General features: G+C 48.9%; 1 protein-coding gene across 2 annotated transcripts in view; it reads left to right on the forward strand.

Moving 5' to 3' along the window:
* The first annotated feature begins 6,858 nt into the window (after positions 1-6,858).
* The window catches only part of LOC119950606 (leucine-rich repeat-containing protein 74A), a 74,771-nt gene continuing 63,405 nt past the window's right edge, over positions 6,859-18,224 (forward strand). For both annotated transcript variants that reach the window (XM_038773195.1, XM_038773203.1), the window contains exon 1: positions 6,859-6,920. In XM_038773195.1, coding sequence (XP_038629123.1) covers positions 6,912-6,920 — 9 coding nt within the window. In that variant the 5' untranslated portion in view covers positions 6,859-6,911. The remainder of the gene's footprint in view (positions 6,921-18,224) is intronic.

Raw genomic sequence — 18,224 nt, forward strand, 5'->3', positions numbered from 1 at the left:
ACTGCAAACCCACATCCAAAATTGCCCCACCAACCTCTGTTTCTACGCCCTCTCTACCTTATCTCCATGGACCAAGCCTGACATCCATGTGGTGCGTTGCGTATCCGAGACCACGATCGGCGTGTACTCCACCCCCACTATCCCCGGGAGCACTGGTTCCCCCCCATGAATAAATCTATACAGGAATACACCCAGTGCTCATTTGAGAAGTAGGAAAACCCCTCTCCCGGACGTCTAAACCTCCATGGATCCAACCCACCCCCCCCATCTGGTCCATGAACAAACCCCAGCTCCTTTGCCTTTCCCACCCTGGCCAGTAATTTTGGGCTCAACTGATGTATCCGAGGGTCTAATCCACAGTTGAAATCACCCCCTGTTAGTAATTGATGTGAATCCAGGTCTGGGACGGCCTTCACCATCCTCTTAATAAACTCTGCATCATCCCAATTGGGCAGGTAGATGTTTACCAACACCACCGGCTCCCTCCACAACATGGCTCACCATTGCGTACCAATCCCCTGGGTCCTGTACCTCATTGGCCACCCACAAACACCACCCTCTTACTGAATAGGATCGCAACCCCTCTCGACTTGGATTCAAACCCCGAGTGAAATGCCTGTCCCGCCCACCCCTTCCTCAACTTCATCCTGATGCTTCACCCGCAGGTGGGTCTCCTGCACAAAAGCTACCTCCACCGAGAAACTGTCCAGGTGTACAAACATCTGCGATTGCATCACTGGACCATTCAACCCCCGCACATTTCAACTCAGTATCCTTACCGGTTCTGCCATCGCTGCTCCCAATCCCCTTTATTGTCCAAGCATACTTAACATGGCCTCTCTCTCCCCTACCTCCACCCAACCAGCTACCTGCATCACCAGCACACTCCCCTCCCCATGTTCCCCCCATAGCCAAACCTCACCCCATCCTGCCCCGCCCCCAACCCCTACCTCCCCCAAACTACCTGACTGCACCCCCCCCCCGCCCCCACCCACCCCCCTCCCCCGCCCCCACCCCACCCCCCCATCTCTGGCTACCCGTCACAGTCCCCCTCCCACTCTGCTTCCATCCACCAGCATCCCTGCTGGCATGGCAACCCCCACCTGGAAATCAACGCAAAGGCCCCCACCCATGTAGCCCAAACTGCCTATCCCCCCACAATGCGACCCCACCTCTTTGGAGGGTCCCTGCCCAGGCCACCCCACCCTCCTCACCCTCCCCCTCCCCCCACCAACAGATAAAGACACCAGGACTTGAAATCATCCTCACGTCGACCATAATAAAATACCAAAAAAGCAAACATGTGCAAAAAACAAAACACAGTGCAAACATTGTACAAACATCAAAAACCTCGGGCAGTACAGTGGCGCAGTAACATAATCTTTATTAGTGTCACAAGTAGGCTTGCATTAACACTGCAATGAAGTTACTGTGAAAATCCCCTAGTCGCCACATTCCGGCGCCTGTTCAGGTACACAGAGGGAGAATTCGTAATGTCCAATTCACCTAACATCACGGCTTTCGGGACTTGTGGGAGGAAACCGGAGCACCCGGAGGAAACCCACGCAGACACGGGGAGAACGTGCAGACTCCGCACAGACGGTGACCCAAGCCGGGAATCGAACCGGGGTTCCTAGCGCTGTGAAGTAACAGTGCTAATCACTGTGCTACTGTGCCGCCCACTGCTGCCTCACGGCGTCGAGGACCCGGGTTCGATCCCACCACCGGGACACTGTCTGTGTGGAATTTGCACATTTTCCCCATGTCGGCCTGGGTTTCACCCCCACAACCCCAAAAGGCATCCCCTTGGTCAACACCATCATCTGCTCCACAGGCAGTGAGGTGGACGGTGATGATGCTCCTGCCTCCGCCATTCTTCCAGTAACTGTGCCACGCAGCTCCTCCGCCTCTGGTGCCGCCACCTTATTCGATTTCAGCCAGGTGTGGCAACCTGCCGGCATTCCACTTTGGAGCAGAATTCAACTCCCACCATTTATTTTGCACAATCTTCAACACAAGTGCTCATGAACCAGGCAGAAAGGACCAAAAGCAAACCCTCCAACAGGAGCCACTTTGTGTGCGATCCTTCAGCTCACGGCTGCCACCAGAAGGTCCCTTGCCAATACTTCTCAACCTTTGTGAAAACATGGCATTTAGCCCTGTTCTCACGTCGCAAATCCTGACTTTGCTGTTCCTGCTCAACAATCACGGTTTCAGCAGATCAAATGCTGTGGAGTTCCTCATGAGTAATGGTGAAGAACTATGGGTTGTCGAATGTGTTGTATTCCTGCATGTCATCAGGAATTGGCTTAGATGTTTTGACAATGATCCTTGCTGACGATGTACATTAAACCAATGCTTCATTGCCTGAACAAACCTTCCAGCCAGCCCATTTGTGACAGGACGATAAGGAGCAGATTGGATGTGTTGGATTCCGTTTCCCTTTCCATAATTTGTGAATTCTTGCAAAATGAGCTGTGGCACATTGTCACTAACAGGTTGCTCAGGGTAACCGAATCTTGCAAAAATCTCACTCAGTCCTTTAATTGTTCTTTCCCAAGATGTAGTCTTCATAACGGCATCTTCAGGCCATTTCCTGAGTGCGTCCACCACAATGAAAACATTCGTCCTTTGAATGGTCTGGCATAATCAATATGTACTCTTTGCCATGGCCCTTCCGGTCATTCCCATGGATGTAACGACGCTAGTGGCATCAGTGATGGCAGGTTTCAAACCTATACACAAACTGAACATATGCCCACCTTCTCCTCAATTTTGCTATCGAGTCCTGATCACCAAAAATGGCTTCTGGCAATCTCCTTCATTCTCGCTATCCCACAATGACCTTCATGACATTGGTTTAGGTCATGGTCCCTTAACAATGGCTGAATTATGAGCCTCATTCTCCAGAGGAGACAACAAGCCTGTACGGATCATTTGTGTCTTCGGGTAACGCATGGCTTCAACTCTGTATTTGCTTCTGTGGTTTTGCCACAAAGTACCTGTAGTGATATCATGGGTGTGTTGTAATGTACTGACTGACTACTCGGAGTCTCATTAGTATATAAGTGAATGTTAGAGTCAGGTGACCTCAGACTGACTAGGGAGCTGGGAGAGAGGTTGCTTGTGCATGTTCATACTGTTATTCATCTGTTGTTTTGTATAAATTTGACCCACAGTTAATGTTACTAAATTGTTTATAGCTTTAGCTATAAGTGTTCTTGTAATATAAATCAGGCCATCCAACAAGAACATTACAGGACCGTGTCCATAGCTTCTGAGGCCCGCAAACCATGTCCACATGTTTTGGGCTTTTTCGAAGCTGAGAAGATTCTGGCAGGGGTTCGCTGGCATTATGTCCGAGGTTCTGTAGGTGAAGGTTGTCCCGAGTACAGAAGTGTCCAGGAGTCCAGGGGGTGAAACAGGCCGACGTACTGGCCTTTGCCGCCCTGGTTGCCTGGAGACGGATTTTGCTGGAGATTCAGGGTCACCTTGAGAGGGTCTGTGGAGGGGTTTCCCCGGAGATGGAAGCCGTTCATCAACTTCTTCAAGGATAGTTAAGACATCAGCAGTGAGCTGGGAGGGGAGGGGGGAGGAAGGGGAAGTGGTTACAGGGTGTAAAAACAGGGGAGGCAGAATGAATGGAGGGGAACGGCAGTGAGGGTGGGGCTGTGAGGTGTTATTTATTTGTTATGATATTTCCTGTTTGCCCCCTATGGCGATGCGTTGCAAGCCAGTTACAAAGGTAGCTTCAGATCAAAGTATGTCAGGAATTCTGACTCTAGTCATGCCTCCTTAACTTGTACAAAGGCCTTCTAGCACTGATCCACCCATTCCCGTTTGCTCTTTGGACACAATAAGTTGTGAAAAGGCTTGAAAGTAGTTGTTAGATTAAGGACAAACCTTCCATTAAGTTTAATAAGCCCAAAATCAATTGAAGCTGATTTGTGTTTTGAGGTGCAGGTTGCCTCAGTGATGACTTTTACTTTGGAAGGCAATTTGTGCAGTCCCTTTGCACCTATGACGTGCTGCAGATACTCGATAGAAGATTTGAAAAATTCACGTTTATCCTTCTCAGGAACGAATTCGGAGCAGAAGTAGGCAATTCAGCCCTTCGAGCCTGCTCCGCCATTCAATCAGATCATGGCTGATCACTTCCTGGTCTCAAATCCACCTCCCCACCTAATCCCCATATGGCTTTACCCCGTTTTTAAATCAGAAATATATCTATCTCCTTCCTGAAACCATTTAATGATTCGGACTCCACCGCACTGTGGGGCAGCGAGTTCCACAAATTCACCACCCTCTGCGAGAAGTAGTTCCTCCTCAACTCAGTTCGAAATCTACCGCCTCTCAACCTCTCATTCTAAATTGCCCGACAAGGGGGAACATTTGGTCTACATTTACTTTATCAATCCCTTTTAGTATCTTATATACCTAAATCAGATCTCCGCTCATCCTTCTAAATTCCAGCCAATTTAAGCCCAAACTGTTCAATCTCTCCTCAAATGTCAAGCCTTTCATCCCCGGAATTAATCTGGTGAATCTCTTCTGAATTGCTTCCAATGCCACCACATCCTCCCGCAATTAAGGAGACCAAAACTGGAGACAATTCTCCAAATGTGGTCTCACCAACACTTATTTAGCTGCAACGATAGTTCTCTACTTTTAAACTCCAGTCCTTTTACAATAAACGTGATCATTCCATTTGCCTTTTTAATTAGATATATATATGCACACTGACTTTCTGCAATTCATGAACAAAGACACCTGGGTCCCTCTGCCCAGATGCATTTTGAATTTGCTTCCTTACTCATCTGTAATCTTCTAGTCTCTGGAGTGTAGCATTTAAATATTGAACTCTGATCTTCTCTCTCCATGGACCCTGCCAGACCTACTTAGTATTTGCAGCAAGTTTTTGCTTTTATTTCAGATTTCCAGCATCCGCAATCTTTTGCTTTTATTTCAATGAAGTATTTGGAAACTGTTTGATCTTGCGCCTCCTTATTGACCAGTACTTATCCTATGCTTGTGACGTTATTTTCTGTAATCATATGGAGTAATTACCTGACCTTTCCAAATGCTTATGGCTTTTGACATGTGGCTTTTGCTGAAAATAGACACATGTTGCCAACATGTTGCTTTTCGTCTTTCACACATCAAGGTAAACACAAGAATACCAAAATTCAAATGATCACAACAGGTTATACTGCTGTCAGAAAAGGTTAACAAGTCGACTCTGGTTAGCCAAGATGTAGCCGTGGAGAGTGCAATATAGGCTCCTCAACCTCTGGGTAATGCATAAAAGATGCACGGCTTGAACATCTAATCGGTCAATAGTAATCATGGTACTATGCTGTTGTTTTGCATAACCTCATTCAAAATACATTATCATATGACTTATAAGATTTGTGATTATCAATGGTAATCATGTATCTCTTCTTCGTTTTACTCACAGCGCCCGGAACCAAACCCGCTGGGAAGTAAATATTGCAAATAAAGAAGCCAGTGTCTTACATAGATTTTACAGTGCAGAAGGAGGCCATTCGGCCCATCGAGTCTGCACCGGCTCCTGGAAAGAGCACCCTACCCAAGGTTAATACCTCCACCCTATCCCCATAACCCAATAACCCCACACAACACTAAGGACCATTTTGGACACTAAGGGCAATTTATCATGGCCAATCCACCTAACCTGCACATCTTTGGACTGTGGGAGGAAACCGGAGCACCCGGAGGAAACCCACGCACACACGGGGAGGATGTGCAGACTCCGCACAGACAGTGACCCAAGCCGGAATCGAACCTGGGACCCTGGAGCTGTGAAGCCATTGTGCTATCCACAATGCTACCGTGCTGCCCACGTCTTCACTCTGTGTCACCCGTCCCTCTCTCTGGCAACTGTCAGTGGCTGAACCAGGTTGTTTTGGTGTTATAGTTGACACAAAGATGATCTTCTCATCACAATCTGTATAAACACAAAGACCACCTATTTCTCCTTCGCTAACGTCACCCAACTCTTTCTCAGCTCAGCTGTCTTTGAAACCCTCATCCATGCCTTTGTTATCCCCAGCCCTGATTACTGTATTCCAAAACACTCTTGGTCAATCTTTCATATTCTGTAAATTTGAAGTCTTTCAAATCTCTCCTCTCCATGTCCTAACCAAGTCCTTGCCTCTTCTGTGTTCACTGACCCACACTGGCTTCCAAAAAGCAATACCATCCTTGTCACCAGGCACCTCTCTGTCATCTCCTCCAGACCCACATCACTCCAAGGTATCTGCATTTCACCAATTCTGCACAACCCGATTGTAATCGCTCCAGCACTGAGTGACCGTCAGAGTGGCCATGCCTTCAGTTACCAAAGCCCTAGGTTGTGGAATCTCCACCCTAACCCTCTCCGCCTCTGCCTTTTTCCTTTTGGATGCTCCACAAAGACTACCTTTTTGACCAAAATTTTGGCCATCTGACTAAGACGTCCTGAAGTGACTCCGTCAAATTTTGCTTAAACTCCGCTAAAGCACCTCGGGTTGTTTTATTGTTTTAAAGATGCTATGTAAATGCAGGGTTTTGTTGTTGTGCAGGTTTCAGTTTATGTAGTAATAACTTCAGCTTGAACAAATACCTGTAACAGTTAAATCAGATTTACAGCCACAGAAAACATCAACGTTAATGTTGCTGCCCTTTCATCCCTTTATCTGTGTTCTCAACCAATTGCAAGGAGCCAACCCCTTCGAGTGTTTCTAGGGAAACGACTGCATGCTGCTGGAACCATCACTGGTTTTACTGTGACATCAGTGCTTGTGATGCAGTTAAAAGATGTGGCGGGGATATTTCAAAGTTTATCGTTTAATGTAGCAAGAACAAGAAAGACAAAGTGATACCAGCAGGAAATTAACGCAATTGGAAACATGGCCAAGGTAGAGGGGGCAAGGGTAGAGGGTGGGTAGGGTAGACAATCCTCCAGCATTGTCTTCGACTCAACAGGAATTAAGGCCTCGTCCCCTGTGTTGGTGAAAGCAATTTCCAGGGAATAGATTATTCGGGGAATTTTTAAAAAGGTGTTTCTTTTTAAAAGATTTGATTTGAAGTCTAGGGACGGGAAAGTCTGTTTGACCACAGGGACGGTTAATGGCAGCAGGTCATCTGATGGCACCTCCAAGAATTTATTTGGCCAAAGTTAGCAACATTAGGCGCAGAATTCCCGATCCCACCAGCAGTGGGGTTGGTGGTGGGAGGGTTAGAGAATCCAGCAGGAGCCGAGAAGTCGGAGAACCATCGGCGGAAAACCAGTTTGAAGTGGCAGGTGTTGGGATATTGTCTGTCTGTTCTGTGTTCCCTCTTAATGCCCGTCCTGCTGCCTGTTCTGATCCACATTCTTTGGGTTGGCTGTTGCAAATTTACTGCAGCCCTTGGGATTTCTGTTTGAATTGTAGTCTTTGGACACTGGGGCGGAAAGCCTTTTTAGATGGGCTGATTTGAAAGCATCCCCTTTAGGTCCTGTGGCAGAATCTGTGATGTCGTTTGATAGACTTGGCAACAGCCAATCAGTGCATATAGGATTTTCGACCATCTCCTATCGGGACCTCTGGTGGGTGAAGCCAGTCAGAAACGTTCAAGGGAGAATGAAGGTCGTCTGCAGAGTGCCATCTTTTGTGCAGTTCTGTTAAGAAGCCAGCGAACAAGAATTCTCAGGACTGCCTTTCTCTTCCTCTCGCTCTCTGCTGGATGATTTTGACAAGCATCCTCACCAAATCTGTGAAGACTTTCATCTATTAAAGGAGCACAGACAACCAACAGAACTGGGAAAGAGATCTGGGGCGGAATTCTCCGCAAGGCCCGATGCCGTCGTGAAACCTGGAGAGGTTCACGACGGCGTCGGAATCCTCTCCTTGCCCCCTATTCCCCCCCCCCCCCCCCCCCCCCCCCCCGGGGAGGGCTAGGAGGGCCGTGCTGTAAATCTTGGCCGCGGGGCCTTGTCGCTGGCGTCAAGGCCCGGCGCGCCAAGAATGACGCGGCTGGCGCGCCTAATGACTTCAGCTGCGCATGCGCAGGTTGGCCGGCTCCAACCCGCGCATGCGCGGCTGACCTCACGACAGATGACGGCTCAAACCCGCGCATGCGCGGTTTCCGTCTTCCCCTCCGCTGTCCCACAAGCCATGGAGGCTTGATCTTGCGGGGCGGCGGAGGGGAAAGAGTGCGTCCCTTTGAGACGCCGGCCCGACAATCGGTGGGCACCGATCGCGGGCCAGTCCCCTCCCGAGCACGGTCGTGGTGCTCACTCCCCTCTCCGCCCCCCACAAGCCACAAACCAGGTATTGGCGCCATGTTCATGCCGGCAGCGACCAGGTGTGGTTGCCGCTGGCATGGACCGGTCGGGAACAGCAGGCCGCTCGACCCATCCGGGTCGGAGAATCGCAAAACGCGACACGCCATTTTGGGGTGGGTGGGAGAATCGCGGGGGGGTGCCAAAGCGGCCCTCCCACGATTCTCCCACCTGCCGTGGGAGCGGAGAATCGCACCCCTGGAGTGTGAGAATACAAGTTTTTCCAAAGATCAGTAACTTTCCAACTGTGTGTCAGGGGCCGGGAAGAACTGAATAATTGAGGCTTAAAGTGGGAGCATTTGCGATTAAACTGCCAGAGTTTAGGGCAGCACGGTGGCACAGTGGTTAGCATTGCTGCCTCACGGCGCCGAGGTTCCAGGTTCGATCCCGGCTCTGGGTCACTGTCCGTGTGGAGTTTGCACATTCTCCCTGTGTCTGTGTGGGTTTCACCCCCACAACCCAAAGAAGTGCAGGGTAGGTGGATTGGACACGCTACATTGGAGTACATGCTACCTGGAATTCTTAGGTGAAACATCACCTGGTGGTTGAAGGAGGGAATTGCGCTAACCTGAACCTCTCGAGTAAACTATTTGCCAGAGGCTGTAACCACAGTAGTAAAGACTTATCTCAGACCTACCCCTTTAACCCCTGTTTTATTTTATTCCTCGCCGACCCTTGCCTAGTGCCTGTCTTGTGTGTGCCTAGGTAGAGAGTGGGATGGGATCTTGGGATTTGGTAAATGGTTATCCTGTTATTTTGTTATAAGTTCATCTTTTTTCCTTTTTATTAATACTTAGCTTGTTAATGTTTTACTTATCAATCCGGTGTCTGTAACTCATTGGGGAACCAAGGGTTAAAGATCTTAGGAAGAGCTTTGGTTAATTCACTTATGTTGGGACTCCAGGGTCTGTGGAGCTGGAACTGACCGTGCGCTAGCCCAGGATGTCGTAACACAGGTTAACGGCGGGCTGGTTATCCTACTGCCTGGTGTTGTGAAATCCATTTGCATCTTATGAATTCTCATTAAAAGAGCTGCTTGCTGAAATCCCATCAGGCCTTCCAATCTTGGATTGGGAAATCAGCTGGAACCACATTGGCCTCAAACAATTTGAAAAAGAGCAACAAGGCTGACCACAGTTCACTTCAGACTTCGAGGTGAGTGCAACATATATAGCCCGCCCACCTGCGCCACTCCTGTAGCACTGAATGCCACTCTGCTGGGGCAGACCGGTTTGTGCTGCGGGACTCATGGATCCTCCACTCCCAATAGGCGAAGAGAAGGGGAAGGAGGGCTGTGAAAGGAGGGCTGTGCAATGGTGGGGTGGGAAAGAGCAAGGAGGCATGATGGCAGGCAGAGTTGCAAGAAGGTGGATGAGGCTGACCAACAATGGAAGGATGAGAAAAGACGCAGGGGAGGGAGGCTGGACCCTGACAAGGCTGCATGAAACACTCACTAACAAGGTGCTCACAGGGATATCACATTATTTACTGGAAGGGGATGCACGTAAAATTCAGGTGGGGTAGAAACCCACGTGGAGCATAGACATCTCGAGGGGATTGGGCTCGGGAGGAAGGTGGAAATTTTCACCAGAACCAACTGGATCCAGAACATCTGCTGGGTGGCTGCTGGGATGAAGGCTACCCACTCAAACAGTCTCTGGTGTATCGCCCTGAGACTCGTGCTGAGGAGAGGTACAACATTGATCACAGGCTCCCTCATGGAGGAGACCATAGGACTTCAATGTAAATTCAAATGCGTGGACTGCTCAGGTTGCTCTCTGCAATACGCACCAGCGACGGTTTCTCTCAGGATCACTACTTACTGAGCTCCTCACGGTCTGGCTATGCAAAGAGGTGAGTCCTCCCCAGAAGAACCAGAGGATGGACTGTGAACAACTAGACAGATGGGACCACCGCCTAGTGGTCCAGGCATCGGAACCACATTTTGAGCAGTTTGATGCACCGCTCAATGACAGCACGGACGGCAGCATGGGCCTAAATATATCGGGTCTCAACCTCGGTCTCAGGCCTCCACACCGGCGTCATCAGCCAGGTCCTCAGCGGGTACTCCTTGTCCCCCAAGAGCCAAACTGTCATCCTGGGGTGGCCCTCGAACGACATTGTGGATCTCCCAGCGGCCCAGGGTGTAGCTGTCTTGCAAGCTCCCTGGGCAGCGGGCACACATATACGCGATATGGAGGTGATGGGCAGCCCACAATCTGAAGATTCAGGGAGTGGAACCCCTTCCTGTTAGTAAAGGGAACTCCTTGATTCCCCGTTGTACACAAGGCGACATGCATGCCATTGATTGCCCCCTGGACCTGGGCATCCTGGCGATGGCGGAGATTCTTGCAATCCGGGCACCTTGGTGGGCCTAATCCAATTTAAAGGTGATGCAGTTGGATACCCAGACATAAAGGGCATCCGTGACCCCCTGGATGCCCCTGTGGGCTGTAGCTTGTGAAATGCCACAGAGGTCCCTGCTCGTATCCTGGAATGAGCCAGTTTTATCAACGTTCAGGGCTGCAGTGACATTCACGGCCACTGGGGGCAGATGCCTCCTCCACAGGGCACCAAGTCCGTGAGGACGTGGCGCAGGTGCTGCTCTGTCTCTTTGTTGAGATGGAGTTTCCTGCGCCACATGCTGTCCATCATCTAATCGAAAGACCAACAACGCCTATCAATCTTGTGCCATCGCTGACGTCCACCTCTGGGTTCCTCCTCGGTCTTCAGGGTGTGCAATGGCCCCCTGCACATGGGGTGGCGCCTCCAGCCCGTGTCGTCACTGTTGCCTTCTCCGGCGTCTGGCTGCCTGCGCTTCCACCAGCTACACAATGGCTGTGGGACTAACATCACAATTTCTTTTGGTATCTATAAGGAATTGGAGAAGGAGAGAGAATCAGTTCGGGCTTCCACGCCGGAACTCTCAATTCTCCCTAGCCTCTCCCACCCTTGCGTGACCTGCCTTCTCTCAGAGTGCCATTCAGCAAGCCAGTTGCGCTGGCAAACCTGGCTCTGCACACTCACCCCTGGCCACCTCAGGAGCCCCTAGATCCGACCTGTGCCAGGAACATAAGGGCGACCATGCTTAGGTGCCCTCCCCTGATCCACACACTTACCCTTTGGTCGCCAAAATATCCCCAGTGCTGAAGCCCTGCTCTTTAGTGTTTGAGTGTTGGCAGCTGCCTCTATGGTGCTGACGCTCCTAGAGTTCAGGCACAGTGTTCACACTTCCAAGCTTGATTTAAATGCAATGCACTAATCTCTGAGACATGGCACGTGTGCCCTCGAAAAGCCACTTGAGAATTGAAGAGTGTGAAGTGCTCTCACAACTAACCATGCCAATTCCTCATTTGCAACAGCCTTCAGCTGTGAAACTAGAGGCTGCTCACAGTTAGAGGGAGTTAAAGTTACTTTCAGCATAGAACCAAGAGCAGAGCTCTGTCCTGGAAGTGTTTGGTTGGGCAGAAGGCAGCAGCTATAGCTGTCCCAGTTGTGGGTCTCCACAATATTTAGAGAAGGCTTGAAGGCCTCACAGACTCAAACCTCTCACCCCCCCCCCCCCCTCCCCAGCCCAGGGGCGGCCGCCAACCTGCAACTTTACAGCCCTCCAACCCAGCCCAACCCTCATAAGCCCCCCCCCCCCCCCCCCCCCCCCCCCCAGCACTGGGCCAGCAGCTCTTGTGCCCTTGAGCTGCATGTTGGAAAATGGAAATGGCCACTCACCTCCTCACTTCCCCTCAGCAGCCGTCGCGCCAGCTTCGCGTTTTTAAAAAGGAATACTAAACGACGCCCAGGTAATTTCTTGCTGGGGAGTTGTTTAATTCCCGGTACATTTGACTTTAATCTCACTCATGAGATGAGGGTGACTGATATGCTTGCCATATTTGGGCGAGATCTGGAGCTGAACATCGGGAGAGGGCCAGGTAAACTGGTTTGTGCCTGGCACAAAACTCACCTTTTCCCCTGTTTACCCAGCACATCCAGATCAGTGCCGGGCACAACATGATGTCAAATCGTGCCCAGAATCTTAAACACAGGATAATACAGCATGACATGGAGGACCATGGTTACAAACAGAGCGGCATACAACAAAGATGTATCTCAATGAAGGCTGAAATAGTCTCAGAAAGTCAAAGACTTACCCATCCCATATCAATTCCAAATCAGTTGGGGTCATGGGGCATGTTGCAAGATAGGTTCATCACAAGCCATCACACCTGTTAGTGTTCACAAGCTCAGGAGTCTGTCTGTGCGGAGTCTGTACATCCTCCCCGTGTGTGCGTGGGTTTCCTCTGGGTGCTCCGGTTTCCTCCCACAGTCCAAAGATGTGCAGGTTAGGTGGATTGGCCATGATAAATTGCCCTTAGTGTCCAAAGTTGCTTTTAATGTTGGGTGGGGTTACTGGGTTATGGGGATAGGGTGGGAGAGCTGTTAACCTTGGGTAGGGTGCTCTTTCCAGGAGCCGGTACAGACTCGATGGGCCGAATGGCCTCCTTCTGCACTGTAAATTCTATGATCTATGAAAAGATAATATCCGTCTGAAAGCCCAGACTGAAGAAGAAACTAACTGGAAGATGTCCATCCGAAACAAAGACTCTTATCCACCCCTCTTTTCCCTCTGTGTTTGTTTGTCTGTGCACGTGTCGGGGAGTGGGTTAAGTTAAACGTGTGGGGAGGGATGGGGTTAGAGATTAGATAGTGTTAACCAGTTGTATTTGTTGCCGATTTAACTATAGTTGCTGTTAATAACAAAAAGTTAATTGTGTTTAAATTTACAAACCTAGTGATAGTAGTTATTGGGCAGCCGAAGACTTTGGGTAATTTAAAATAAAAGTTAATTTCAACTGTGTTGCGGCTCTGGGCCAAGTGTGTCATAGGAATGCGGATATCTCCTCAAAGGCCCCCCAGATGATTCCTATACTGTGAACCACCTTGTCTCACTGAACTCCGGCTTCCACAGTGAGTTCAAATTCTACTTTCAAAAAGACATACTTTCAAATCTTTGTATAAACAGTACTTTTTCTCAGTTGTTTGTATTGAAAAAAATCACCCCACGTTTTCCAAACTACACTTTAAAACAAAGCTTCCACTCCACTTTTAACAAGGAATCCAGCATTCAGGTTTTACAACTCCCCCTTCAGGATTTCTTTGTCTTGATTGTTCACAATTGCTTTAACTATCGACTCCCCGACTCTATTAAGATAGCACCAAACATTTGATTTACCTCTGAAGTCTGCTTTTCACTCTGTAAATCAGAACACGTTATCTGCTTTTCCCTTGAATTCCCCTGAACAATTCCTTGGTATCTGTTCTCTTAACTTCCTTCTTCTTAAGACATTCTTTCTATCCCAATTCCCTGGTTGTCTGGACTTTATCTGATTCTTTGGGAAGTCTGCCTCTTTGCAGCCTCCTTTGTCCTGTCCAGCTTTTTCTGTTCCTCGCAGAGCTGAGAGATGTTCACTTCCCAGTGTCTTATCTTCAATTGCCAACAAATTTAGCTAAAAACTAAAACTCAAAAGCTTTCCTACCTTAAAAGGGCCCATACTTGCTAGATGACGGTCATGGTCTCCTGATAGATTACTTACTTTTCATCATCCTCTTTCAGCACAAAAAAATCATTGTTTGAATTGAGCAAACCCCACATACACACACAAACACCTTTGTCCAGCATGAATCTATCTATAGGTTTAACCCTTCCTTTCACAGAAACATTAAATTAAACCCACTTCAAACCATGCCTTATATCTATTTTTTTACCAAATCTAAACCCTTTGAATTACCTTTGTTTTCCAAACCGAGGCGATGAGAAGATTTTTTTTTTATGGAGAGAGTTATTACGACCTGGAATATACTGCCTAAAAGAGTGGTGGAAGTAGATTCAATAGGAAATTTCTTTTTTTTTTTAAATAAATTTTATTAAAGTTTTCACAAAATATCAACAACAAAAATTTAAAGTACAAAATGTAAAAAAATGTTTTAAAAAAAGCTCAGTAACAGGAATAATAAATTAACACCCGCCCAAACACAAAGCCAATATATATACCCAGAGAAATCCTCCAATATATAGAAACAAAACTAAAATAGAACCCCCTTTCCCCACCCCCCGGGTTGCTGCTGCCACTAATCGTTGTCTACCGCTCTGCCAGGAAGTCTAGGAACGGTTGCCACCGCCTGAAGAACCCCTGTACCGATCCCCTTAAAGCAAATTTCACCCTTTCCAATTTAATAAACCCCACCATGTTATTGATCCAGGCCTCAACGTTTGGGGGCCTCGTATCCCTCCACTGGAGAAAAATCCTCTGCCGGGCTACCAGGGACGCAAAGGCCAGAATACCGGCCTCTTTTGCCTCCTGCACTCCCGGCTCCTCTGCAACCCCAAATATTGCGAACCCCCAGCCCGGTTTGACCCTAGATCCTACCACCCTCGACACTGTCCTCGCTACGCCCTTCCAAAATTCCTCCAGCGCTGGGCATGCCCAGAACATATGGGTGTGGTTTGCTGGGCTCCCTGAGCACCTAACGCACCTGTCCTCACTCCCAAAAAACCGGCTCATCCTTGTCCCGGTCATGTGTGCCCTATGCAGCACCTTGAACTGTATGAGGCTGAGCCTCGCACATGAAGAGGAAGAGTTGACTCTCCCTAGGGCATCTGCCCACGTCCCATGCTCGATCGCCTCCCCAGCTCCTCCTCCCACTTACCTTTCAGTTCCTCCACCAAGGCCTCCTCCTCCTCCTGCATCACCTAGTATGTTGCCAAAATCTTCCCCTCTTCAACCCACACCCCCGAGAGCACCCTATCCTGTACTGTACGTGGTGGCAGCAGCGGAAATCCCACCACTTGCCGCCTAACAAACGCCCTTACCTGTAGGTACCTAAAGGCATTTCCCAGGGGGAGCCCGAGCCTCCCCTCCAGCTCACCCAGGCACGCGAACTTCCCATCCACGAATAGATCCCCCAACCTCCTTATCCCTGCCCTGTGCCACCCCGCAAACCCTCCATCTATCCTCCCCGGGACAAACCGATGGTTTCCCCGTATCGGGGTCCACACCAAAGCCCCCAACTCCCCCCAACTCCCCCCTGTGCTGCCTCCACTGCCCCAAATGTTGACGGTAGCCACCACCGGGCTCGTGATATACCTCGTTGGAGGGAGCGGCAGCGGCGCCATTGTCAGCGCTTCCAGACTCATACCCTCACAAGACGCTGTTTCCAGCCTCTTCCATGTCGCCCTCTCCCCCTCCAGCACCCACTTGCACACCATCGCCACATTAGCAGCCCAGTAGTATCCACAGAGATTGGGCAGCGCCAGCCCCCCACCTCCCCCCCCCCCCCCCCCCCCCCCCCCCATCCCTGCTCCGCTCCAGGAGTACTCTTCTCACCCTCAGAGTCCCACGCGCCCAAATAAACCCCATTATGGTCCTATTGACCCGTCTAAAAAAGGCCTTCGGGATAAGAATGGGGAGGCACTGGAACAGAAACAAAAACCTCGGGAGCACCGTCATCTTCACTGACTGCGGAGAGACAGGAGTGAGACTTCATTCAGGAGCGCGGAGTGTGGAGGATTCGAGCACTGAGGCAATATGGGTAGAGCTAAGAAATAGGAAGGGTGCAGTAACATTGTTGGGACTTTACTACAGGCCTCCCAAAAGCGAGCATGAAGTAGAGGTACAAATATAGACAGATTATAGAAAAATGTAGGAGCAATAGGGTGGTTGTGATGGAAGATTTTAACTTCCTCAACATTGAATGGGACTTGTGTAGTGTTGGCGGCATAGGTGGAGCAGAGTTTGTAAGGAGCATCCAGAAGAGTTTTTTAGAGCAGTGTGTAAATAGTCCAACTCGGGAAGGGGCCATACTGGACCTGGTATTGGGGAATGATCCCGGTCAGGTGCTTTAAGTTTCAGTCGGTGATTACTTTGGGAATAGCGATCATAATTCCGTAAGTTTTAGAATACTCACGGACAAAGACGAGAGTGGTCCTAAAGGAAGAGTGCTAAATTGGGGAAAGGCCGAGTATAACAAAATTCGGCAGGAGCTAGGGAATGTGGACTGGGAGCAGCTGTTTAAGGGTAAATCCACATTTGAAATGTGGGAGTCTCTTAAGGAAAGGTTGATTAGAGTGCAGGACAGACATGTCCCTGTGAAAATGAGGGATAGAAATGGCAAGATTAGGGAACCATGGATGACGGGTGGAATTGTGAGACTAGCTAAAATGAAAAAGGAAGCATACATAAGATCAAGGCAACTCAAAACTGATGAAGCTTTGGAGGAATATCGAGAAAGTAGGACAAATCTCAAACGCGCAATAAAGAGGGCTAAAAGGGGTCATGAAATATCTTTGGCTAACAGGGTTAAGGAAAATCCCAAAGCCTTTTATTCGTATATAAGGAGCAAGAGGGTAACTAGAGAAGGGATTGGCCCACTCAAAGACAAAAGAGGGAATTTTTGCGTGGAGTCAGAGGAAATGGGTGAGATTCTTAATGAGTACTTTGCATCGATATTCACCAAGGAGAGGGATATGACGGATGTTGAGGCTAGGGATGGATGTTTAAATACTCTAGGTCAAGTCGTCATAAGGAAGGGGGAAGTTTTGGGTATTCTAAAAGACATTAAGGTGGACAAGTCCCCAGGACCAGATGGGATCTATCCCAGGCTACTGAGGGAAGCGAGGGTCGAAATAGCTGGAGCCTTAACAGATATCTTTGCAGCATCCTTGAGCACGGGTGACGTCCCGGAGGACTGGAGAATTGCTAATGTTGTCCCTTTGTTTAAGAAAGGTAGCAGGGATAATCCAGGGAATTATAGACCTGTGAGCTTGATGTCAGTGGTAGGCAAATTATTGGAGAAGATACTGAGGGATAGGATCTATTCACATTTGGAAGAAAATAGACTTATCAGTGATAGGCAGCATGGTTTTGTGCCGGGAAGGTCATGTCTTACAAACCTAATAGAATTCTTTGAGGAAGTGACAAAGTTAATTGATGAGGGAAGAGCTGTAGATGTCATATACATGGACTTCAGTAAGGCGTTTGATAAAGTTTCCCATGGCAGGTTGATGGAAAAAGTGAAGTTGTATGGGGTTTAGGGTGTACTAGCTAGATGAATAAAGAACTGGCTGGGCAACAGGAGACAGAGAGTAGTGGTGGAAGGGAGTGTCTCAAAATAGAGAAAGGTGACTAGTGGTGTTCCACAGGGATCCGTGCTCGGATCACTGTTGTTTGTGATCTACATAAATGACCTGGAGGAAGGTATAGGTGGTCTGATTAGCAGGTTTGCAGATGATACAAAGATTGGTGGAGTTGCAGATAGCGAGGAGGACTGTCAGAGAATACAGCAAAATATAGATAGATTGGAGAGTTGGGCAGAGAAATGGCAGATGGAGTTCAATCCAGGCAAATGCGAGGTGATGCATTTTGGAAGGTCTAATTCAAGAGCGGATTATATGGTCAATGGAAGGGTCCTGGGGATAATTAATGTACAGAGAGATCTGGGAGTTCAGGTCCATTGTACATTAAAGGTGGCAACGCAGGTCGATAGAGTGGTCAAGAAGGCATACAGCATGCTTGCCTTCATCGGACGGGGTATTGAGTACAAGAGTCAGCAGGTCATGTTACAGTTGTATAGGACTTTGGTTCGGCCACATTTGGAATACTGCGTGCAGTTCTGGTCGCCACATCACCAGAAGGATGTGGATGCTTTAGAGAGGGTGCAGAGGAGGTTCACCAGGATGTTGCCTGGCATGGAGGGTGCTAGCTATGAAAAAAGGTTGAGTGGATTAGGATTGTTTTCGTTGGATAGACGGAGGTTGAGGGGGGACCTGATTGAGGTCTACAAAATTATGAGAGGTATGGACAGGGTGGATAGCAACAAGCTTTTTCCAAGATTGGGGGTGTCAATT

This window comes from Scyliorhinus canicula, chromosome 2 (assembly GCF_902713615.1).
Source record: "Scyliorhinus canicula chromosome 2, sScyCan1.1, whole genome shotgun sequence".
Lineage (NCBI taxonomy): Eukaryota > Metazoa > Chordata > Chondrichthyes > Carcharhiniformes > Scyliorhinidae > Scyliorhinus > Scyliorhinus canicula.